The 25150-nt window shown below is 49.8% G+C and overlaps 1 protein-coding gene across 2 annotated transcripts in view; it reads left to right on the forward strand.

The window, feature by feature from the left end:
- The window catches only part of PGBD5 (piggyBac transposable element derived 5), a 106748-nt gene extending 83782 nt beyond the window's left edge, over positions 1-22966 (forward strand). The window contains exons 4-8 of one of the 2 annotated variants that reach the window (XM_038533938.1): positions 10648-10828; positions 13964-14161; positions 19481-19586; positions 20970-21186; positions 21383-22966. In XM_038533938.1, coding sequence (XP_038389866.1) covers positions 10648-10828; positions 13964-14161; positions 19481-19586; positions 20970-21165 — 681 coding nt within the window. In that variant the 3' untranslated portion in view covers positions 21166-21186; positions 21383-22966. Of the gene's footprint in view, positions 1-10647; positions 10829-13963; positions 14162-19480; positions 19587-20969 lie in introns of both variants that reach the window. The other variant, XM_038533937.1, reaches the window with a different exon arrangement.
- Positions 22967-25150: the final 2184 nt, after the last annotated feature.

Here is a 25150-nt window from a genome sequence, read left to right on the forward strand (position 1 = left end):
GGATGTGGTTATGTCACAGGATAGAGTTGGCTGGGGTACAAGACATCTGTCACATCATCTCTGAGTGTCTTGGAGCAAGTAGCTGAGAACTAATTCTGTCCGCAGTCTGTAGAGTGGAAGTGTCCAGCCCTCCTTACCACGGAGGGATTCAGAGGGGACAGTAAAGTATTAAGTGAGTCAGGCACTGACTGGACCAGATGGAACCCTGGCCTTCTCCCCAGGGAACTAAGAATCTACAACGGCTGTGATGCGAGTGGATGCCAAGAGCCCGCACAATGCTGCCACCCATCCCTCTGCCGCGCCTCACCAAGATTGGAACTTTGGAATGCAAAAAAGCAAGGTTCTTGCCAGGGTCAGTCCTGCTGAAGGTTTAGCTAGAGATGAGAAGAGCCATGGCACATGAGCCTGCCCTGGCCCATGGGCAAGGTAAGAGGCAACGTGAAAGAAGATTGGCGGCAGGAGTCGGCATGGCGATGAGATGGTGGTTTGCAGACTTTGCTGGAAAATAATTGGGTTCATAAGCCAAGGATGGCATAAAGCAGTGGTGTCCAGAACTTTCCATTACCACTAGCCCATGTGACTGCTAAGTGTTGAAATATAACTGGTATGACTGACGATTTGAATTTTTCATTTTACTTAATTTTGATTAAATTAAAACAGCCACATGTGTGTCTAGAGGCTACAGCCTAGGCATAGAGCTTTGCTATTAAAAGAAAATCACCTTTACATGCACAGGTGTCACAGACAATGGCCTTGTGAGGTACATAGAGTATAATGATCCTTGCAAATGAGGAAACCACAGCCCAGAGCAATTAAGTAACTTGCCCCAAATCTCACTGGCTAGTGAACAGCAGAGCCCACGCGCACCAAGCCCAGCACAATGTGATGCCTTCACCATCTCCTTGTGGCATACTCCGTTCCTCTTGTGGCAGGTGAACGTTGCTTACACATTACAGCTCTCACAAGTGGCCGCCCCTGAGACGCCCTAGCAGACAGCCTCCCACATCACCATGGGCTCACCTGCCTAATTTCAGGGAGCTCAGACCCTGCACTCCCGCATTGCTTCCCCACTGCGAGGATGCCACCGTCCACTTGCTTCCTGCACTGTCCACCTGCTTCGAGTTGAGGATCACAGGTCCTGATGATGAGTGACTTCCCCGTCCCCAGAGGTGCCCTGCTCAGACGGGCACAACAGAAACAGGGAAATTAAAAAAAAGAGAAAAAAAGAAACAGGGAAATTCTCTGTTCCATTCTGCTCTGAAAGAGAAGTAGGTCCAGTGGTCTAGACCTGCATCTCTGAACCTGATTTTCCTCGAGACAGGAAGAGTGCCAAAACCCTAGTGACAGCTTGAGACAGCTTTGTCGGTGCATTTTTTTTTTTTTTAAGATTTTATTTATTTGTTCATGAGAGACACACAGAGAGAGGCAGAGACACAGGCAGACAGAGAAGCAGGCTCCATGCAGGGAGCCTGACGTGGGAGTTGATCCCGGGACTCCAGGATCATGCCCTGGGCCAAAGGCAGTCGCTAAACTGCTGAGCCACCCAGGGATCCCCTGTCGGTGCATTTAAAGAGTTCTTCATCTGGCCGTTACTGCAGCTGTCACCAATGTTCTTTCCAGAAGGTGGGTGGGGCGGGGCAGGTGAGCTAGGTCCCACCTCTCCAGGTCTTGGGAGCATTGCAGAAATGGGCTTTAATAGTCGTGTGTTGCCTAGGTCCCCCCAAGGATTACTATTATAATCTGTATTTCCTAAGATACGTTCTGTTGTCATGTCAGTATAAAATATGCAACATGGGGCACCTGGGGGGCTCAGTGGTTGAGGGTCTGCCATTGGCTCAGGTCATGATTCCAGAGTCCTGGGATCAAGTCCCATATCGGGCTCCCCGCAGGGAGCCTGCTTCTCCCTCTCTGCTTGTGTCTCTGCCTCTCTCTGTGTCTCTCATGAATAAATAAATAAGAAATCTTTAAGCAAAAAATATGCAACATTAATTGTAATGTTCTGGGGCAAAGTGTAATGCTGTATATTAATTTTCCTTCCTATTCTTCCAAATCTACATATTTAAAAGTTAATAAATCATAGGAGCAAGAAAAACTTTTTTTAAGGAAAAGTGTAAAGCTTGGCAATGAAAAGATACATTTTTCTGCCCTACAGACACTTGTCAGACAAGCTTGTGGCTCAGATAGTAAAGTTTTCTGCAGCAAATTCCATATTCCCCAGGGGTGGATGATGCCCTGTGGGACTGTTTTAGTGCAAGGATGCTCTCTCTAGATATGTGTAAGGTGAGACAGGACTTTTTGGAAGGCACACCAGCCAGCAATTACACATCTAAGGGAAGGGTGTTTCCTTCAGCACTGTCTTCCTGAGGCTCTTACAGAGCACCCGGCACAGAGTGTGAGCGGCACAGAGTGTGAGCGTGTGTGTGAATGTCCAGCAATGCTGCCTTTCTCGGATTACTGATCCCTAGGGCAGGCTTTCAAAATTCGTTTGTGTGTCTGCTGTAGTTGTAGCAATGGTAGAGTTGGGATAAGATTCTATTGGAGGCTATGATTTTTTCATAGATTCATAGATTCATAGATTTATTCATTTAGCTAAGGGGTACAAATTGACAACTTTGACCAGCTGAACTAATTCAGTCAAAGCCAACCCAGACCAGTGGGATATTAGACCAAGGCGACCATCAGCACCTGGCAGGCTGAGCCCTCCTTGGCCAGGTTCTGACTGCCCGGCTAACAGTTCCTCCTAAATTGTGCCCCTTGTTGTGGACTTTTTTTTTTTTTTTTTTTGATGTTGTGGACTCTTGAAGTAATTTTTTATGTTACTTATTTAAATGTAGATCCTATTTTATATTCACTTTAAAAATAAACTCACACCAGAGGGGAGGGGGCTGGGGGGATAGGAGAAATAGGTGAGGGGGATTAAAAGATACAAACCTGAGACGCCTGGGTGGCTCAGTGGTTGAGCATCTGCCTTCAGCGCAGGGCATGAACCCGGGGTCCTGGAATCAAGTCCCACATCGGGCTCCCTGCAGGGAGCCTGCTTCTCCCTCTGCCTGTGTCTCTCTTCCTCTCTCTCTCTGTCTCTCATGAATAAATAAAATCTTTTTAAAAATAAAAAATAAAGGGTATAAACTTCCAGTTATAAAATAAATCATGGGGATGAAAAAAGTACAGCATAGGGAATATAGTTAGAAATATTACAATAACTTTTTGTGGTGACAGATGGTGACTACACCATCTTGTTGGGATGATTATTACACCTGAAACTAATATATATAGTATGTTACATATAATATTATAGTAGTATTATATGTTAGTTGTACTTTAAATATCTTAAGAAATTGCATATAGCAAAAGAGTAAAATAAACTCATTATTTTATAGCAACAAGTGCCCCAAATTTGGACCGCCCTTGGACTTTGATGACTGTCACTTGTGGCCTCGGTCTTCCTCCAGATTTCCTAATAAGAATGTGAAGACCTTTGATTCCATACCTCTCCCCCGCTCCTGTGCTGGAATGACCCAAGTGCCTTCTCCTTGGGAGGAGACTGGACAAAATGTGGGGAAACGCCAGTGCCCAGACAGGCCCATGTGCACACACAGACTCAGCAACTCCAGGGTGGCTCCGTAAGGACTGCATGTCACTGGCTTGGAGGGAACCATATATCCCCCAGGAGAGTGAGAGGCTGGCCCCTCCTGAGAGTGATCATCCTCTGCACACGTGTTCCCAACACAGCATCTCTTAACAGCCACTTACATAGATCGGGGTTGTCTTGGGAAAGAAATACTGCAAGTTCCAAATGTACCTGTGCTGGAGTACTCCTGATAAGGAAGGTCGTTTGTAATTATGTTTAGTCATTTTGTGATGAAATTGTATTATGTTTAGCATCTGAAAGCAAACATTTCAAAACATCTGTAATTCCAATGTAGAGAGATAGCTACTTGAGGAATAGAGTCAACATATCTATCTATATAAACACACACACACACACACACACACACCATTTTATAATCCAGTTATTTTGGGGATCCCTGGATGGCTCAGCGGTTTAGCTCCTGCCTTCGGCCTAGGGTATGATCCTGGAGTCCCGGGATTGAGTCCCACATTGGGCTCTGCATGCATTAGCATGGATGGAGCCTGCTTCTCCCTCTGCCTGTATATCTGTCTCTCTGTGTCTCTCATAAATAAATAAATAAAATCTTTAAAAAATATGTATATATATATATAATCCAGTTATTGCACTTAGGATATTGTGAACCTTTTACTATATTCTTAAATAATTTTTCTAGATCATGATCTTTTAAAAAATTGCACTACTTAAAAGTAGGTAGGTATGATGGAATTTTAATCAGCCTCCTTTTCATGTGAGGTAATTAGGTTGCTGCTATATATATATATATATTTTTTTTTTTTTTTTTAAGATTTATTTGAAAGAGAGTGAGAGAACACAGGGAGGGGCAGAGAGAGGAGAAAAGCAGAGTCTGCCAAGTGCGGACCCTGATACGGGGTTGTCTCATGACCCTGAGATCATGACCTGAGCCAAAATCAAAAGTCGGACGCCTAACCAGCTGAGCCACCCAGGAGCCCCAGGTGGTTGTTAATTTTTTTTGCCATTATAAAAGAACCTCTGAGATACATGGTTATATAAATATGAGGTCTTAAGTGCATTTCTGATTGTTCCCTTAGGTTTAATCCCTAAAAGTGGAATTCATCAGTGCAATAGCATACACGTGTTTAAGATTTCCATCATGCTACAGAATTGCCCTATAGAAAGCACCGTACCAGGGCAGCCCCTGTGGCACAGCAGTTTAGCGCCACCTGCAGCCCAGGGTGTGATCCTGGAGACCCAGGATCGAGTCCCACATCAGGCTTTTTGCATGGAACCTGCTTCTCCCTCTGCCTGTGTCTCTGTCTCTCTCTCTGTCTCTCTCATGAATAAATAAATAAAATATTAAACAAACAAAAAAAAAGGACCATACCAGCTTACTACTTTCACCAATATGGGAGGTTGGGGTGGAGGGAAGATGGTGTTGCTATTGGTCCACACACATTGTACATTGAAAACAGTCTGTTTTCCGAGTAACAAGCTGACATCATCACCAGCACTCCACCTATCAGCTATGGTGTTAGAATTCTTCAGATCCATAGAAATGCTGTTGTTGAAGCGATATGCAGGCAGTAGGCACGGCTCTAGGACGCTCACAAGGTTCCTGCCCCTGGTATGCACACACCTTCTCCCACTTACTCACTCAAACACGAATCCAGGCATTGCCGCAAAGGAATTTTGATTTCGTGGGTAAAATTATGGTCCTAAATCCATTGATCTTAGAAAGGAAATTTTCCTGGGTGGGTCTGACATAATTAGGCAAGCCTTTAAAAGGAACAGGCCCTTCATGGCAAAGAGACTATAGAAGGGAGGGATTCAACCTGAGGGAGGGTTTCCACTTCAGACTTTGGAGGTGGAGGGGCCATACTATAAGGGACGCAGGTGGCCTCTTGGAGCTGAGGACAGTCCCTGCCCAGTCCTGCAGCCAGAAGGGAACAACTTGAATGAGCCCGAAAGGATCCCGAGCGCCAGCTGACACATGGCCTGCCGACACTTTGCAGCCTTGGGAAACTCACCCATGCCGTTTCTGCACTTCCAGCCACAGAACTGGAAGCTAATAAATGGGTCTTGTTTAACCCACTAAGCTCGTGGTGACTGACATGCAGCAAAAACAGATCTGAGTTTGATTTGTTTTAAGATTTTATTTATTCATGAGAGACACAGAGAGAGGCAGAGACATAGGCAGAGGGGAGCCTGATGCAGTACTCGATCCTGGGACCCTGGGATCACTACCTGAGCCAAAAGCAGACACTCAACCACTGAGCCACCTAGGTACCCCACATCTAGGGTTTTTTCAGCCAGATTGTGTGACTTTCTGGATCATTTACACATTTTACTCTTTACCTCTCTCTTCACATTCTCTTCCTACCTCCCTGACCCTTCCTTTCCATATTTCCCTGGGAGTTCCTTGTCTGGCCACGCTCCAGATGCTGGTGACCCCCAGGAATCCATCTCAGCCACTCTGGGGATTGCACTGCACCTGTGTACAGTTGACTGTTACCCAGGTGTCCTCATCCCTGACCTCTGCCGACATAGGTCTTCCTCTGTGGCTTCTGCTTGTGTGTCTCTCAGGCACCCTAGACTCAGCCTGGCCCCAGCTGGATTTGTGTCTTCTCCACACCACCCCCTCCCAGTACCACCTCCTCACTGCCTTTTCTTGTCCCTCTTTCCAAATTAGAACCCGTTTCTTGCCTTACTGCCTGAATCTGACCTCTCCCTTAAAAGTAGGAACAGTGTTGAAAACCAACTTCACTTTCAGGGAAATTGTGAAAACGATTTTGTTTCCTTTAAATCAGAAGAGAAGAAAACCAAACACTTTTCAAGTTGAAGAAAGTGCTTTAATATATCATGTTAATGTATTTGTCTTTATGACAGTGCAGTTGGTAGAATGCAATTTAAGAGGGGTCCACAGAAGCAGACGACCCATGAGAGTCCCACATAGCCCTGACCCCACCTAGTTTCTAGGGATGTGGACATTTGTACTGATGGTGGCATGCGTCACCTTACCTGCGGCCCTGAAAGTGGGGTAGGTGCTTTTTGAGGTGATCTCAATGGATGGAGCTTTGGTTCCTGGGAAGGGTTGCAAATCGCTGGTGATTGGGAGCTGCTGTGTTGGCCATGTCTGCCCTGGCAGGGGTCGTCTGAGCTGGGAAGTTCTCTCTTGCCTTCAGCTACTTGCCTCTGTGCTTCGGTACTTGTCTCACAATGAATAGAAGTGGCCAGTTCCTCCAGCAGGTGTGAGGGATTCTCTGTCCCCTGGTCAGGCACTCTAGTTCCATTCTGAGTGTCACCCCAGGGGGACTGTGACAGGTCCATGCAGCCCCTGCGTGCCACCCCATGGCCCACCCCACCGATGTGCGCACTTCCAGAGAGCAAAGGGAGAGCACATTGGTCAGAGCAACTGAATCTAGTCTGGGAATCAAAGAGATGACATTTTGAAGGTGCGTCATGCTTTGAAGCCTGTTAGCCAGGAACCCAGGCAATCCACCTTCCAGAGGGCTAACTTTAGTGCTGAAAATGCATAGATGAGTCTTTGGCTCACGCAGTGCTCCAGCCAGGAAGCCACTCTGGCAAGAACCTGTTAGAAACATGTGATCCTCTCTAGGCTATTATAAGATCCAGGAGAGAGTCAGTGTTTTCTGAACCCTTTGCTGTCAGAACTGCAGCAGGGCAGTGTTGTTCTGACATAGGATCAGACCTGCTCACGCCAGTCTCATCCCATCACGAATAGAGGGCTGCACGCTGGGGATCCCTGGGTGGCTCAGCAGTTTAGCACCTGCCTTTGGCCCGGGGAGTGATCCTGGAGTCCCAGGATTGAGTCCCACATTGGGCTCCCTGCGTGGAGCCTGCTTCTCCCTCTGCCTATGTCTCTGCCTGTCTGTCTGTCTGTCTGTCTGTCTCTCTCACTCTGTCTCTGTCTCTGATGAATAAATAAATAAATCTTTAAAAAAAAAAAAAAGAGGGCTGCACGCTTTTCAGGAGAGGGCCTTGCCTACTGTGCAGCTTTGTTGGGGCATCTGAGGTTGGCGTGTGTGCAGCTCTGTTCTCTCTGATGCCAACATGTTTCCCCTGCATCTGAAGCTCAGACCCAGCTAAACACTAAAGTGCGTTGAGGAACTCTCAGAATCCTAGCATTGACAGGGACTTTGGTGGCTGTTGAGCCCTCATTAGCTGTGCAGACCTTCAACCTGGCCTTGCATCTCTCTGAGCCACCCATTCAGTTGTGGGTAGTGCTGAGGGCTAGTGGGGGTTCTGATGCTTGAACGCAGTGTTTCTAGCCATTTGTATGTAGTCACTATGCTTCTGCCTTAGGAAGATCTTAATGATCATTTTACAAGACACCTCTCTTGCCAAAAGAAGAGGTTCTTGGACTCCTTCCATGCTCCTTCCCCAGGCTTAGTGCCACTCCCTCTGTTAGGGGCCAAATTGTGCCCCTTAAATTCTTGTGTTTTAGTCTTAACCTCCAGTACTACAGGATAGGGCCTTTAAAGATATAATTAATTAAGGTTAAAAAGATGTCATTGGGGTCAGCCCTAATCTAACATGACTGGTGTCCTTCCAAGAAGAGGAGATTAGGACACAGACACACACAGAGGGACAGCCATCTATAGGTCAAGGAGAGAGGCCTCAGGGGAAACCAGCCCTGGCAGCATCTTGATCTCAGACTTCCAGCCTCCAGAACTGGGAGCAAGTACCTTTCTGTTTGTGATGGCCACCCAGCAGACTGCTCCACCAACCCAGCACACCTCTCCTTGTGCCTTGTAAAGAGTAGCATCCAGAAGAACTGATCATGGTTTGGCCAAAGAAGCATAACATGGTCACCACTCAGATTATTATTATTTTTTAAAGGTTTCATTTATTTATTTATTTGACAGAGAGAGAGAGAACAAGCACATAGAGGGAGAAACCGGGTTCCTACCAAGCAGGGAGCCCGATGTGTGGCTCGATCCCAGGACCCCAGGATCAAGATCTGAGCCAGAGGCAGACGCCCAACCAACTGAGCCACCCAGGTGTCCTACCACCCATATTATTAACAAGCCAGGATCCTATTAACTTGGCTGGTCGTGGCATCCAGTGACCATCTCCAAAGGCTTTCATGTTTGTTTTCTAGAACTATTCTTGCTCAATCCCATTTCTTGCATCTTATACCAGACGCAGTTACTTTTTGAACTTGGTTGTGGGATTTTACATGTGGTCCTGTTAAATTTTGCCTGCTTTGGGCTGAGTGTGCCAGTGACTGCCCCCATACCTCAGGGAAGACTTTGGAAACCACCTGGGGTGTCATCAAGGTTTGGGGCCTGAGGGGTTCCCACAACACACACCCCATTCCCCGGTGAGAACCCGGGGTTTGGATGGAGGATTTCCTTTTGAATGACACATGGGACAAAACTAACTGTCTCTAAGGTGGATATCAGGCTGCACAGTGCCCAGCATGGGTACGATGGGGTTTCAGGTAGGTATGAATCTCAGCCTTAGGTGCGAAACCCATGGTAGTGGCCACAAGAATTGGGCTTTGCTGAAGGAGAGAAGACAGGTTCTGAGAAATGTCCTGGCTCAGCCAAAATCACGTGTGATGTGTGACACAGGCAAAGCTTGGCTTCTCTATCCCTGTCAAAGAGATTTCTTCTGAGAATTGAGGTGAGAAAGGTACAGAGATCCCAAAACGAAGTGGAGTCCTGCCACGTTATGTAAAAGATGTTCTATATCATTAAGCCATTGCCTGCCAGGCTGCAAGAAAGTAGGGTCCTCCCTGAGGACATCTCAGGTGAGTGTTTGGGACAGGATTAGCCCTCAGAAGATGAGCTGCTTTTGGAATTAGACCCATTCACTGATTCTTCATCTGCCTCAGGAACATCAGACACGGTATTTAGCATGTGATTGAAGTAATCTGACCAAGGACGGGTATTGTGGACAGGCCTGGGTCCTCTCCGGGGCCATGTTGGTTTTTCACAGCAGAGCATCATTGGCTGTCTGCATGGACAGGCCTGCAGTTCTGTGTCTCAGAGGACAGTCAGGGGTAGCCTCATGGCCGACCCAGTGTCTGTTGTCCCTGGGGCATCTGACAGGCACAGGCGAGCACTATTAGCTTGCGACATGCTGCCGTAAAGGCACCTAAAACATTCCACAAGAAGAACTCCAATCCCTTAAGGAGAACAGTAGTTAGTACCCATATGACAAATTCTTCACGACTTGGTCAGTCATTGGGTGGACCGGACTCTTCTCAAATCCATTCCCATTTCCGGTGATTTCCCTTTTGGTGATGTTCCTGGAAGGTGTTCCTGGGACAAAGAGTGTAAAACTTGCTTGCTAATCCCAGTACAACCTCTTTGCTGGTCCTAGCAACTCAGGGGAGTTTTGAATCCCTGCTCCTGACTTCTCTTCTGCCTGTATGGTGGCTACTCTGAATAATAAAGGGCAACAGTAAATACAGATGCACTTTGTGTGTTAGAAAGCTGTGTTCAGGGGTGTCTGGGTGGCTCAGTTGGTTAAATGCCCAACTCTTGGTTTCAGTTCAGGTCATGATCTCGTAGTCATGGGATCGAGCCCCATGTCAGGCTCTGTGCTGAGCTTATAGCCTGGTTAAGATTCTCTCCCTCTGCTCCTCCCACTCCCATCCCCCCAAAAACCAACAACTGTATTCAAATGGAAAGGACATGGACAAGCTTACAGGTGAGGTGGCCTTAAACTTTTATTTAATGTAAATTAAAGCTCCAGACTGGGGGATGTGTTTGCGTTGACCTTAGCTGCCAGATTCGCTACTTGTAATAGTTTGACCCTTTTCTTCTCTACCTTGACGTTTCTAAACCGAAAAGTTCTGCCAAGCCACCAGCTGCCTGGGCTCCATGGTGGCCTTGGGAGTTCCCCATGGCCTCTACAGGCTGAGGAGGCAATGGGGTGGGAGGGCTGCAGAACCAGCAGCTCATGGGAGAGGTGGCTTTTGCACCCAGTATTGGCCCAGCGAGGGCAGCCTGTGCTTTCTGAAACCTCGGGCCCCAGCCTGACATTCCATGAGCTCATGTGATTCCTTTGTATTTCTGTTCAAGATTTATGTCCACCTGAAGGAAGGCGGGGGTCCTGATGGGCTAGATGCACTGAAGAATAAGCCTCAGCTCCACAGCATGGTGGCCCGAAGCCTGTGCCGGAACGCAGCTGGCAAGAACTACATCATCTTCACGGGGCCCAGCATTACCAGCCTGACCTTGTTTGAGGAGCTGGAAAAGCAAGGTTTGTTGTGTGGTGAGCCGGTCCTGAGTGTGGCCCCTGCCCCCTGGAGAAGTTGATGGCAGGGGAGCCTGGGGGGTGCAGGTGCATCGCAACCAGCACACACTATAGGCTGCTTGGCCAGGGGGGAACATGATGGTTTCATCCTGCCACATGCCTGGACCCTGCTGGGCACTGGAGATCAGAAGGGACACCTGCCACCGGCTTGAGCTCTGGGGGGCATGCGTGGCATGTTGGTGCAAAGCTCTACCCAGGGCACGGTTGAGAGACCATGGCCATTGAAGGGGCCTTCTAGTGGCTAAGTCCATTCGGGCTGTTCTAACAAAATACCATAGCCTGGGCAGCTTATAATCAGCAGCAGACATTTATTCCTCAGAGCTCTGGAGGCTGGGAGTCAAGATCAGGGCGCCAGGTAGGTCAGGTGAGGGCCTCTTCCAGGTTGCAGACCTGAAATGCCAGAAGCTACAGGGAGCTCTCTGGGGTCCCTGTCCATAAGGGCTCTGCTCCCATTCATGAGGGCTCCACCCTTATGACCCAGGCCCCTCCCAGAGGCCCCACCTCCTCATCCCATGGTCTTGGGCATTAGGCTTTCAGCAGAGGAATTTGAGGGGAACACAGACATTTGCTCTGTAGCACCTAGACACTCCTCCTGCTAAGGCTCTGAAGTCTTCAGACCTATAATGTGACCTCTCCAGTTGACATGGATGTCACGGAGAATTACGTAGATGAATACAGGCTGCAGTGCAGCGGGCCTCAGAAAATTCTTAGTATCCCTTGGTGCTGAGGTGCTTTGTTCATCAGTTGAAAGATTGGGAAGCCTGGCTAAGACAGAAATGGGGGCTCTAGAAGATGTGGACTGAGTCAGGGAGCCCGAGAGCAAGCTGCATATCCTTTGCTTTGTCCTACATTTTGGGGATTTATATCTTGTCCACTCGGGAGAAACATAAAAAGCTTCTGGTCTGCTATGTCAGCCACTGGAATTGCAGACCTATTGCTTAGCAACGGATCAGACATCTGGCCTTAAAACAGAATCCTCTCAAGTAATGGGGAGCCAAGGGCTTCTGACCTTGACCTCAGCCACAGTGATGAGGAAGCAGCCCCTGGACTCTGTGCTCTGCTGGCTCTGCTGTGTCTTACTCATCTGCAAGGTCCAGTGCCCCATTGGGCTTGGTGTTTAATTATGGGGAGAACTCAGGGTGGAGAGAGAACACTATATGAAGAGGGGCTGTAGAAGTCAAGTTGGAAAAAAATTGGCGCTAATGTGTGTTAACCAGCCACTTTGGGAGAATGATGGGTTCCCATGTTAGGGGGTGTGGTGAGAGCCAGGGCTCCCTTCCCCACTCGCCTGCTCATTCAAGTCCCGGTGTGGGTGCAGAGCCATGGTTCTCAATTGTCCCTACACTGTTTGCACCAGCCCCTAGGGACTCTGGCTGCGCTGGTGTGGGCTGATGCCCCCCAGGGGATTCCCATGGGCAGCCAGGATTGAGGAAGGGCATCGTAGCGGAGAGTCTGGCTCTCCCTCCGTGGGTGTACAGAGACTACTTTGTAAGACATCCAGAAAAGACATTTATATAAGAAGTGCTGTTTTCATGAAGGGGCAGATTCATGAAGTTTGGATGCTATTTGAATTTTCTTTTTCCCCCTTATAAAAATGTACCTGCTCTTTGGCTGGTCATGTGTATTGATGGCTGAGCCCTGGGTGGATGACTTAAAACATACTTTACCTTGTTCGCCTAATCCTCTCCACTGTTTTAAAAATAGTTTCTTTTTTTTTTTTTTTAAGATTTATTTATTTATTTATTTATGATAGACATAGAGAGAAAGAGAGGCAGAGATATAGGAGGAGGGAGAAGCAGGCTCCATGTGGGAGCCCGACGCGGGACTCGATCCTGGGACTCCAGGATCACGCCCCGGGCCAAAGGCAGGCGCCAAACCGCTGAGCCACCCAGGGATCCCCTAAAAATAGTTTCTTATTTTTAAATAACAAGACTGGAGTGGCTGGAGGAGTTCCTGCAGAGGTGTGAGTGGCCAAGAGTGCTCTTATTTTGAGCAGCAAGACTGGACTGTGCCACCCAGGGGGTCCTGCTCTGCACCATTTGAGCAGCAAGGGGAACCTCCTGAGGGAGGCAGCTCCTCAGGGTGTCTGGGGGGGGTGGAGATGCAGGGATGAGGGAAGCATGTGCACAGGTTACATGATGAATCAGTGTCAGTCTCCAGTGAGCTTTAGTCTTTGACCCAAGACCCTGGGGATGAGACCGTCCCCAGCCACTTCAGGCAGAAGTGCCGCTCCGCGTCTCCTCCAGGCATCCAGACCAGACCTGGCTACAGGGAGGAACAGACTCCCCGTGGCCCACTCAGTGGGGCAGGCCCATGCTGGGGAGGACCAGGAAAGGCCTTGAGCCCAGGGTGGAATTTGCTGAGCCCTCCTTGTCCACACTGTGCTCACCATCCCTCCTGCCCGCCTTGGAACCTTCCTGTGCATCAAAGGCCACACTGTTGCTCCTCCCTCGGGAGGCTTTATGTTCAAAGGCAGGACACTGGCTGGATGCATATTGCTTAATGATTATTGCCTCTGCATTTAACTTACCTCCAAGGGGACAGGGGCTCCGTCTTGCACACTGCCTCTGGGTGCTCCTGGGTGCAAGCAGAGGGCTGGACCCGTGGCTGGTTGAATCTTGGCAAGAGTGTTAAGGGGTCATGGTGTGGTCAGACTTGGATAACAGACAGACCTGTGCTTAATCCCTGCCTTTGCCCTTCCAGCCGTGAGCTTGGGGGCCTATTGGAGCTGCACTTCCTCTCCTATAATGTGGGTAGGATGACCTGAATGCAGAAGTATCTAGAAGCAGATAGAAGGATGGGTACCCATGCTGAGCACTGTGCCTGGCACATAGTGGGTGCTCTAAGGACGAGACCCCTGTTGGTACTGCTGATGGCTCACGTGATGGTCTCACGTGTAATTGTAAAGATACATATGGAAGTACTGGGAGGGAGAGACGGCACGTCTGGGATCCAGGTCCCCAAACTGCCACAGTCTCTTCTACAGGGACTTCAGAGGACCCATCCCCCAAGCATCAGCACCCTTTCAGCACGGGGCCTCCCCGCCGGTGTGGCCGCAGCTTTGTGTCCCTCTCCCCGCAGAGATTTACTGCTGCGGCCTGCTCAGCTCCAGGAAGAGTGACTGCACCGGCCTGCCCCCGTCCATGCTGAGCAACCCGGCCACCGCCCCGGCGCGGGGCCAGCACCGCATCAAGATGAAGGGGAACATGTCTCTGATCTGCTGGTACAACAAAGGGCACTTCCGCTTCCTGACCAATGCCTACTCGCCCGTGCAGCAAGGTGGGGCCCCGCGGGGTGTCGGTGGGGCCGTGGGGTTTGTGCGGCTCTCCTCTCGGGTAGCCCCCAATCCTCAGCCGAGGCCGCGACCACGGGATTGGCAGGTGCCCCGGCTTGTGCGTGGCCGCCGAGAGTGGCGTGTACTCGATCACTTGATCACCCAGGATTCCCTGAAGAGTCTGTTCTGACAAGACAGGAAAATATCACCTGTTTTATCAGTTCAGTGTCTTCCTCAGAGGTTAACCATTGGTTTTTTTTTTTTGGATGTTCAGGTGATTCTGTCTTTAATTTTCCTTGGGGTTTAAAATCCACTCCTAAGAAAGGGATTTACTTAGCCAGCAGTCTATAGTTAAAGCAACTACAGCTGAAACATTTTTAAACTGCTGAAAAGGGAGCTGGAAATGACCATGGGGCACTTTACAAAAATATTTACGGTTACATAGTGTATTTGAAAATCCCTGCTATTCCTTTATATTAGGACATCCTTCCTCTTTACTTCTGAAGGAACATTGCAAGGGGCTCAGTTGTGTGGGAGTGGTGTGGGGGGCATGTATGTGGGGCATGGGCTGTGTGTGTGTGGTGTGTACATGCATAATGTGTGTGCATATACGTGTGTGTGTGTGTGTGTGGTGTCTGTGGTGCATGTGGTATGTGATGTATATATATGTGGTGTGTGTGTGTGTCTGGGGTGTGTGGTGTGTATCTGTGAGGTGTATGTATGGGGGGAATGTGTGCTTAATTAATGTCTGCCATTCATTTATTCCCATCCCTGACCCCCTGCACACACACTGAAGTTATGTTACATGTCAGTAGAGATGACAATCCAGGGATGCAAGCCTATGGGACCTAGGTTTACAGAGTTACAGAAAGCTGCCAGTTTCTCAAGGAAGGGCTGTGTGAAGGGCACTTAGAGGAAATGTTTGGAATTGACCTTGCAAGCTGAAGGCAAGAGTTTGAAATGAACTTCTAGACTCTTGTGACTGGGCAAGCATTCACAGGAGAATGTTCGGGAAGAGCTGTTCGGGTAGGAGCTGCCTCCCACTAAATTGTGCATGACAAATTGTAAATTATGCAATACAGTTTAAGATGGCAAAACCTTAAAACCCCAATCTCTAGGGTTGGGAGCCTTAAATCCATCACCAAGGGAACCAGCAAGGAGGCTATTGATGAGAAAGAAGAGAAAATAGGTAGGGTTGATTTTTTAAATAGGCCAAAATTTGGTATTTGTGTTTCCTTCGGTTATAGTTTCCATTTCTAAAGTACTCTATTATAAACCACAAAGTCCTGGGGCGCCTGGGTGGCTCAGTCTGTTAGCATCTGCCTTCGGCTCAGGTCACTATTTCAGGGTCCTGGAATCGAGCCCCATATTGGGTTCCCTGCTTAGCAGTCAGTCTACTTCTACCTCTGCCCCCCTACACCCCTGCTCATGCTCATTCTCTCCCTGTCTCTCAAATAAATAAAATATTTTTTTAAAAATCACAAAGTCTCAAATCTTAGACTCCCTTAAAAACCCCAGGGAGTATGCCCTGGCCCCTCTGGCAGCACCTCTGGAAAGTACCCCCAGGGTGGATGGTATGGGCACCCATGAGCCAGACCTGCTCTGGAGCAGGAGCAGCACCTGGAGGCAGGGAGGCAGTGTGGAGAGCCCAGGCTGGGTGGTCCACCTCTCATCCCTATGGGAAATCCTTTTACTAGTCCACATCTCAGAGTATTTTTTTTTTAATGAAGGGGAAGATATTTGCTTTTCAATGTATTTCAAAACCATGATTTTTAAAAACCCCTTATTAGTATTTCATTTTTCTTTAAATGTCATAATTTTTCTGCCTCCACCCCCCATTAATGATCCATTTTTTCATAATATGAATAATGATGTAGTGAATATTTCCATACTTTTGGGTACATCTTTGATCACTTCCTGAAAATAAATCTGAGAGTGGAACGGCTGGCCCGGAGGGTCTGAACACTTTGAAGGCTTTCAGTGACATGTTGCCAAAAGACCGTCCTTACCACTATGACAGGCTAGGAGGGGACTGTTACTCCTCCTGTGTTTATCAACACAGATGTTGTTGTTGTTGTTTTTTTTTTTTTTCTAAATTTGTCAATCTGGTGGGTGAAAATGCTACAAAATTTTAAATCTGAATTGCATGACTATTGATGAGGTTGAGTGTCTCCTTGTGTATCTGTTGGCCAACTTTCCGTGATTTCTTCTTGTTCACCTTGTCCTTTGAGGCACTTGTCTTATTGAAAGCAAATTTTATGCCTATAGCAAGTATTTTTCTGTATTTGTTTTTCTTTTGTGCTTTTATTTATTTAACAAGTTGGTTTTCATTCTGCATGGGAAGATCTGCCGATCATATTCTTTGTTCTTACAAGAGCTTTGAAAGTGCCTGCTCTGTCCAAGGGGCTGGATGAGTGTTAGATCACCTGGTTGGTTGTCTTACAGTGTGATTTTTGTGCTCTTTACAGTACCCCCCAGCCATCAGTTGGATTTTTACTTTTTTTTAAGTGGCAAGAGTTGCTTGACCAAGCAGCCCTGTCTCTGTGCCTGAACCCTTTATAGAAAAATTCTTTCTTTTTCTTGTATTTTAAATATCACCCAGAGGATGAAGTCTCAAATACTATAAAGAATGCCTTTGAGCTTGATACTCTCTCCTGCTGTGAATACACACACACACACACACACACACACACACTTCTAAAAGATGAACAGAATTTCCAATTTTAGAAAATATATAACTGGTGAGGAACATTTTAGGAATGGGCTTATTATTTCTTCTGGATTCTAAGGAAAGATGCCCCTTCTTTCAGAGAGTGTGAGCATGTGCACAGTCTTCTGAAAAGTTACCTGCTATCACATAGCCAGGGACATCTGTGTGCAGAACCAAACCCTGCTGCTTTTCTTCAGAAATCCATCTTGGATCTGTCATCTCCCTACCAGAGTCTTTGCCCAATTGGGGTGCATACTCCCTGAGACTGATGGGCGTCAGAATGTGTGTGTAGGACTGGGTCAGGTCTTGGCTCATTCATTCAGACTCACAGGATGGCAGAAAGAATGTCAGCCGTGCCGCACGTAGCCTGGGGAGGCGGTCGGCGGAACTGCCACTGCTGCGTGAGTGCATGTGTTTCTCCTACCAGGTCAGATAGTTTTCATGGCGCCACAGAGGTATGTACATAGAGTACATCTATGCACGGAGATTTGCATGGCTGTAAATGTGCAGGGTCCTTCCAGGGCGCCTGTGGGCCATGTCCTGGTGAAGTCAGCAAAGCCAGTAAAGCTCAGACAAACTCTTGTCAACACGTCCAGTGCCCGAGCTTTTTGGTCCTCAGAAAAGGATATTCTAGGGCAGCAACCTTACTCTTTCTAGCTGGAATAGTATCTCAAAATCCAAAATATCACCAGGGAGGAGGGTGATCTGGTTTATAAAATCGGGGTAATGCTCAAGCAGGTGAGTGCACACCCAGGTTTGGAAGCCACTCTGCTGAGATGTCCAGCAGAAAGCCTCATTGTAAGTTAAAGACTATAAGAATGGTGGGAAGGAAATGAAGGGCTAGGGTAGGACCCCCACAGTTGGGGAGACGGGACACAGCAGTTGAGGAACTGTGGCCTTGGCAGTGCTGGGGCCAGGAGGCCAGAGCTGCAGGTTATGGGAGCACCAGGGACATGGTTGACTCTGAGGTCCTTGACACGTGAGCCCGACTCACTGGAGACTGGGTGACTCAGAGCGAGTCACACTCTGCATCTGGGAACTCTATTTCTGTATAGGGATGATCTGATGTGCCCATATCCACCATGGCTTCCATGGAGCCCTAATAGGGCCTGAGCCTCTTTAGACTCTGAGAAAGCTGTAATTTTGGATAAATTTAAGCAGAGCCAAGAAACCTGCCCAGGCCTGGGCTCATTTGAGACTAGGATGTTTCCCTGATTGGTCTTAGACTGGGGTAGGGGTGGCTGAGATAAGGGACTGGAAACATGCATGCTCAGGGGTTCTGTTGAAGAGGAACAGCCCTCCTTGGAGACTGTAGGATGGGCCCACCCTGCCTGTATGGCTGGATCCCCAGACAGTAGAGCATCTTTCATGGAGAGGGGATTCGCAAACAAGCAGAGTCCCAGAACCCTCTGGACAGGAGGAAGCCCCCAGCCTGGGCATCAAGGTCCTCTGACTCTCAAAGAGCTTTAGGAAATGCATCACCTGGGGCCCTGCCAATCTCAAGTTCTCAGGGTATTTCTTTGTGTGAAAACCCAATATCTGGGGGGATGACTGGGGACAGGGACCAAAAGAAAGAGAAAGATCCCAGTTCAGGGCTCAGTCTGTGCAGATGGATCCCTGCACTCCTGTCTCTTGCAGGTCCCTCGGTGAAAGGGTGGGAGACACTGTAGGTGAGCCCCTTGTGCTTGCAGGGGACATGCCACAGCGCTTCAGCTGTATCCATTCAAGTAGTGCCAACTTCACAATTCTTTAGATTGATGCTTCTAAAACAAAACAAAACAAATCAAAAAATGGTGGTGCTCTCGTAATCACATCATGCTGCAGGGGGAGGCTGGTGAGAGATGGTAGTAAATCCCAACTACACCTGAGCACACAAGGCTTCTTGGAAGAACACATTCTTCCAAGTCTTCTGTGTCGTCTCTGGAAGGCAGCTCTTGGTCTCTGAGGCAGGTCTTGGAAAACAGGTTGTCCCGCAGTGGTTTGGGCAGCAGGGTGAGGAGGGCTGGTTCATCACTTTCTGTTCCTCACACCCGTCAGTAGGCAGTGCCCTGGACGCATTCCCGTTTGCGTTTAGTAGAGGAAAAGCATGGGGTGGCAGGGGGCAGAGCTTCAGGGGTGGCCCAGTGCAAAAGGCTCCTTCCATCCCTTGGTCCTCAGAGCCCCCCAGAAGTCCTGGGAAGCATGAAAGTGGCTCCTCGCTCTTCTGCATCTGTAACTCCACCCTTGGGCTGTGATGGAGACAGGCAAAGGAGGCCGAAAGGACTCCCTGCACTCCCTGAGCGGCAGCCTTCCTGTGGGGAGGGAGGAGAAGGGGAGAATGAGTCCCATGTCTCCCCTTTGCTCTCCGAAGGCCTGACCAGTCCAACACTCTCCCCAGTGCCACTTAAAGCCACCTTTGGGCCTGTCGTCGCCCCGCGTGCCCGCAGTGCCCCTGCGCCCTGGGCACTCATCTATATGTTCTCCTCAAGTCCTCTGAAGCTTTTAGGGACCGGTGTCTACCTTCTGCGTCCCCACTCCCCACCCCCCGCTCCCCGTTTTATGGCAGGACGGCCAAGCAGGGTGGAGATAGGCACCTTCGTTCAGAACAGGGTGTGATCTTCTGTCTTCTCCGCAGGAGTGATCATCAAGAGGAAGAGTGGGGAGATCCCCTGCCCCTTGGCCGTGGAGGCGTTCGCTGCTCACCTCAGCTACATCTGCAAATACGATGACAAGTACAGCAAGTAAGTGCACAGGCAGTTCGCAGCCACAGGAGGGCGCCTGCAGTCTCACCAGTGCGGACTACAGGCTGCTACAGGCTGCTGGGTGGGGTGGTCGCGTCCCCCAGTCACAGAAGGGACAGAGCAAGCCCCTGGGAGACAAAATCTGGGCGCTCGCCCATGCAGCCCCCTCCCCGCTGGGCGCCCTGCCTCCTTCCCTGCCAGCCTTGCCCTGAGGTGCCCTTCCTTCCACTCACTGGGCTCTGAGCCTGCACCCTCTGTCTCCCGGCCAGACCAGCCTCCCCTTTGTCCCCCCACTGTGGCAGAGCATGCAGCGTCAGTCCCAGGCGGCGTCACACGGAGCCCAGTTTTCCAGCACAGGTTACATAATCCTTTGCACTGTGGATGCCTGCAGCGGCTGTGGCCTCCGCAGTGTGCACACGTCCATGTGCACCCGAACTCACCGTGGCAGGAACTCAAGAAGCGACTGCTAGTAACATTGAGTGTGACCAATAACAGCTAGGGTTGAGCCTTAGGACCTAGAACAAGGTTGGAGTAACCCCAAAGACAGGTGGGCATTTATTCAGCCCACCTGGAGGGGAATTTGCTGGGCTTCTTCATGGCAGAGAGAAAACCAAGGACCCGGTTCTTCCTGGAGTGCTCAGCCTGGGTCCGCAGGGGAGCCCCATGCCACAGGGAGTCCTTGAGCAAATGTTCATTGCCTGCCAGCTGTGTGCTCAGCACCTGCGGCTCTATGCGGTTGCTATAAAGAAATCTGCATTTATTTAGTAGACACATTAGAGTCCACCCTGTGCAGGTGGCAGTGAGGATACTGATCCTCAAACAGTCCTCAGTGGGTGCAGAGACGAAGATGCAGGTGGAGGACACAATGCAGGGGTTGGCCCTAGAGGGGTACCATCCTCAGTCTCAGGACAGAGGCCTCCCTGAGGTGACATCTGTCCCGGATCTAAAGGGAAGGAGGGGTGGCGAGGAGGCGGACGCATTGCAGAGGCCTGCAGCTGCAGGTGCGCTTGCCCTTGGGAAGTGGAAGCAGTTCAGTGTGCGGGACGCAGCATCTGAGGAGGGCCCTTGGTGAGGAGGGTGGGCGGCCCTTCAGGCCCTATACCCTGGAGCTTCTGAACCTCGCCATGGCGGGCCCGGCCCCTGGTTCCAGCAGTGACCCACCTCCCACCTGATCCTCTGATAGGAATCGTTTTCGTCATCTTAGTCTTAAGTAAAGTTCACCGTGAGAGGGCCTCAGCGGGAGCCGGCCCGCAGCCCAATTCCTACCCCCCAGGGCTCCTCTGCAGCAGCACCGACCATGAGGTGGCCTTGGGGACCGTCTCCCCTGACCCGGGCTCCCATGAACCACCTGCATCAGCCTTTCTTATTCCTCTGCCCTCCTAGGTATTTCATTTCTCACAAACCAAACAAGACCTGGCAGCAGGTGTTCTGGTTCGCCATCAGCATCGCAATCAACAACGCGTACATCCTGTACAAAATGTCAGATGCCTACCACGTGAAGAGGTACAGCCGGGCGCAGTTTGGCGAGAGACTGGTGAGGGAGCTGCTGGGTCTGGAGGAAGCCTCCCCAGCCCACTGACGCCGAGGCGGCCAGGCTTAGGTGAGGCCCGGGTCCGGGAGGCCGGAGGAGGGAGAGAGCCTGCCGTTCGGACCTGCCCAGCCAGAGCCCTGGGGCTCCCCGGGGGTGGGCCCAGCCCGAGGGGTGCCCAAGGCCTCCACAGGGACCAGGGTGGGCCTGGTCAGAGGATGGCTGCTGTCCCGGTTCCCCTTCAAAGAAGAGCACGTCCTCTGTCCAGAAGCAGCCACCCACCCAGTGCCAGGACGGGTGCTGCACCCAGACTCCACATGCAGGCCAGAGTGCTGCATCCTCATGACACCCATGGAGCTCACCTCGGCGCAGGGGACCTGGGAAGGCTGTCGCCGCCAGAGGCGCCGGGGAGAGGATGAGCCAGGCCATGTTCTGCTAGGAATGTCTGCTCTGTAAAGACACAAAGACATTTGTAACCTGGTTCGATCTCGTACCATGTCTAGAGGTGACCAGAAGCAAGCAGGTAGCGCTACGGTGGTCCAGGTGTGCACAGGAGACCAGAGCGCGCTCCGGCACTTGCCTCTCGTGAGCAGCTTAGAACGGGTCTCCTGGGAACAAGAGACACAAACTGGGTGCCAGTAGAATGCAGGGATGAAACGGGAGAGCGGTTGCCATCCTGCTTAGTAACCGAGGCGTCCTACTCGTTTCATCTCTCTGGCTGGTGGCCGGGGTGGGGGCAAGGGAAGATGCCAACAGAACCGCAGTGATGTGTGATGCTATTTTTTATTTTTAAATATATCTTCAGGTTATTTTCTTACTGTTGCTTAAGATCTTCTGTAAAAGGAAAATGTGCCCCTTCTCTTCCATCCCCCCCCAATCCCCTCCACCCCCATCCGTGACTTTTTGCATGAGCACCGTTCGGTGTGCCTGTGACTGTGCCAGGACCCGAGAGGGCAGCTCGCTTCCAGGACAAACGCGGTTCCACCCCATCAAGGATCGAGGGGGGGCCTGTGGGCCTTTGGCTTCATCACAGGCATCACCATTGGCAGAATTACTGTTTTGAAAAACCTGTAGCGTGGCTGGAGCAGACCGCGAAAGGTCTGGGGCCGGCACTTGCTGAGTCTCTCCTGCCCGTGTGTGGTGGCCCGGCAGTGTCTGTCCGAGCGCCCCCAGACCCTGGGAGCCCTGCGAGGGGCCGGTGGCGGGGATCTGCCATGGGGCTGGGGGCTCGCTCCCCCGGGGACTGAGGACCGCACGCCACGTGCTCACTTCCCACAACATCGGGGGCCCCTTGTGAACGCCCGTCCGCCTGTGTCCATGGGAGGCCTCGGCCCGGGTGGCCCACTGCTCTGACCATCCCCCACTGACGCGAAACCGTGATTTCCGGAGTTACACCATCCCCCCCCACACACCCCAATTTATGTAGCCCCCTCATATTTTTTTTTTTCCACAAAGGCAAAATCTATTCTACTCAGGCTTTGGGACTTTCTTCCTTGTTCCTACTCAGTGAATTCCAAGTGTTGCTGGCCGCATGCTCCGAACTCCATGTCATTTCTGTATCCTAGGTTCATGATGATCCCACCTCGCCCTGTGGTTTGAATTCGATGCCACGGATTGTAGGCCACATTTTCAATTGTGTTTCAGAACACCTTTGCCTGTCCTTTAATTGGATTGAAAGCACTTTTACCACATGGAGAAATATATTTTTAATTTGTGATGCTTTTCTACAAGGTCCACTCTTTCTGAGTCTAATGTGTTTCCAACACTTAGGGAGACTCTGATGAAAGCTGATGAATTTTCTTTTCTGTCTAAATAAGTAAAAAAAATAAATAAAAGTCTATTTAGATGCTGATTCTTTGTTAGTATGTGAGTTTCTTTACAATGACAGGGACAACAGTACGGGCCACTCTTTTAAGACTCAACTTCTTGTTAGATCATTTGGTGTGTATGATCTTAAACTGTCCTTAGCATCCTGTGCTTCTGAGCAGTTTAAAAAAGAAATTCAGTCAAGTCTCCCTTTTTTTAAAGATTTTATTTATTTATTTATTTATTTGACAGAGAGAGAGAAAGCACACCAACAGGGGCAGAGGCAGAGGGAAAAAGCAGACTCCCTGCTCAGCAAGAAGCCAGACCTGGGGCTCGATCCCAGGACCTTGGGATCATGACCTGAACCAAAGGCCGATGCTTAACTGACTTGAGCCACCCAGGCGCCCTGAAATTCAGTTAAGTCCCAACTACTAGAAATAGATACTGATCCCCTGGCCCTGTAAAGCACAGTCATTCTAGGTGGCTCTGCCCCGGAACACAGTCCAGCCTGCCTTCCAAATGGGATTCCTTCCCATTTCTCCCAGTTGGCCTTATCATCCACATTCACACACACAGCCACTGTGGGATGGTGGGTGGGTGACTTCGCGTGACCAAGTAATTAGAGGGACTTAGCCCATTTCAACGCTCTGGGTTTTAAGTAGTAACCAACTGTTTTCAGATAAATGCTCAACAGATAGGACTTTCTAGGGAAGCCCCTGCAAAGGTTGGGAAGAGTTTCTGTCCTTCCAAAAGGAGGACAAAGTGAGGACAAAGTGACCCGGAGTACTAAATAGGAAAACCTGCAACTGGTGAGACCTTGTTGCACAGATGTGAGGCCAAGGGCCTTGTGGAGAGCTCCAGTTAAAATCCACCTGGCTCCAGTAGCCCTGTGGGCTTGAAGGCCCTCAGGTTGGCCCTAGATTGGCTCCTGTAGTATCTGGCTGCTGATGGTGCCTGGCGGGGGGGGAGGGGCAAGAAGTGGCTCTCAGCAGAGGCTGGGAGGCAGGTGGGCAACTCTGCATGGCATGGCCAGTGAGACCTTTCCACCGGGGCCTGTTGCCATGGTGCACCACTGCCCTGTGGGATGGTTCTGCCGCAGGGTCTAAATGGCAAAAACAGAACAAGGAGTTTCCCGACCCTTGTGAAAAATAAAACACCAACAAAAATCTAGAAGTTTTTCCAAAGAAAGCTCTATTTGACCAAATGTACTGAGCTTCATGTGGTTTAGGTCACCAGAGACTGGTGATATTCAGAAGGTCAGGTTAAGCCTTCAGAGGAGGGAACTTGGGTGAGTTTTTGTTTGTATAGGCTGCTGCCTTCTTAGGAGTTTCTTTCTTCCTTTCTTTCTTTTTTAAGATTTTATTTATTCATGATAGAAGTAGAGAGAGAGAGGCAGAGACACAGGCAGAGGGAGAAGCAGGCTCCATGCAGGGAGCCCGAGCGGGACTCGATCCCGGGACTCCAGGATCACGCCCTGGACCAAAGGCAGGCGCTAAACCACTGAGCCACCCAGGGATCCCCTTACCAGTTTCTTTATGTCAGTCACGTTGTCTCCTCACACCACACAGCCTCAATTTTTAACAAGGTCTAACTATACTCAATGGAACATTATAATACTAAGGTCATATAACGCAGATGAGTTACGTTGGAAAACTTTGGCATTTGGATCATTCTGGTTAAAGACATCCGGTTTATTGGTTCCATTAGACAAGGCCTGGCCTCCGGAATCGAATGAACTCTACGGTTGTTGCAGAGATGATGGCAGATGCCAGGACAGGGACTGGAAGGCCTGGCTCATTGTGCATGGCTGTGCAGTGGTCCTCAGGAAGCAGGCCTCCGCATCGAGCCATGAAGGAGGAAGGACCCACCCGTGAGATGGAGGTGGCAGTTGGCATGGGAGGGCGCTTACCTGGCAGGCAGGCACCAGACATGCCTGGCTTAGCATACTCCAGAAAAGACAGAATCAGCCTCCTCAGAAGGCCGGAACCAGCCTGTATCTGACCAAAATTGCCAATTTGCCATACAACCGACTTCATATGTCTGGAAGACACTTTCCTGGGAACCAGTTCTCCATTAGTATTTCTGGAAAGCGTGGCACTACATGTGAGCAACAAGTCAAAAAGTGATTCTAGCTCTTGAAGAAGTCATAACCAAGCAGAAAGAAAGTTTCTTACCTCATAAATACCCATATGCAGTTAAAATTTCTGTTCCTTCCATTCTGTCTCTGGCT

This window comes from Canis lupus, chromosome 4 (genome assembly GCF_011100685.1).
Source record: "Canis lupus familiaris isolate Mischka breed German Shepherd chromosome 4, alternate assembly UU_Cfam_GSD_1.0, whole genome shotgun sequence".
NCBI lineage: Eukaryota > Metazoa > Chordata > Mammalia > Carnivora > Canidae > Canis > Canis lupus.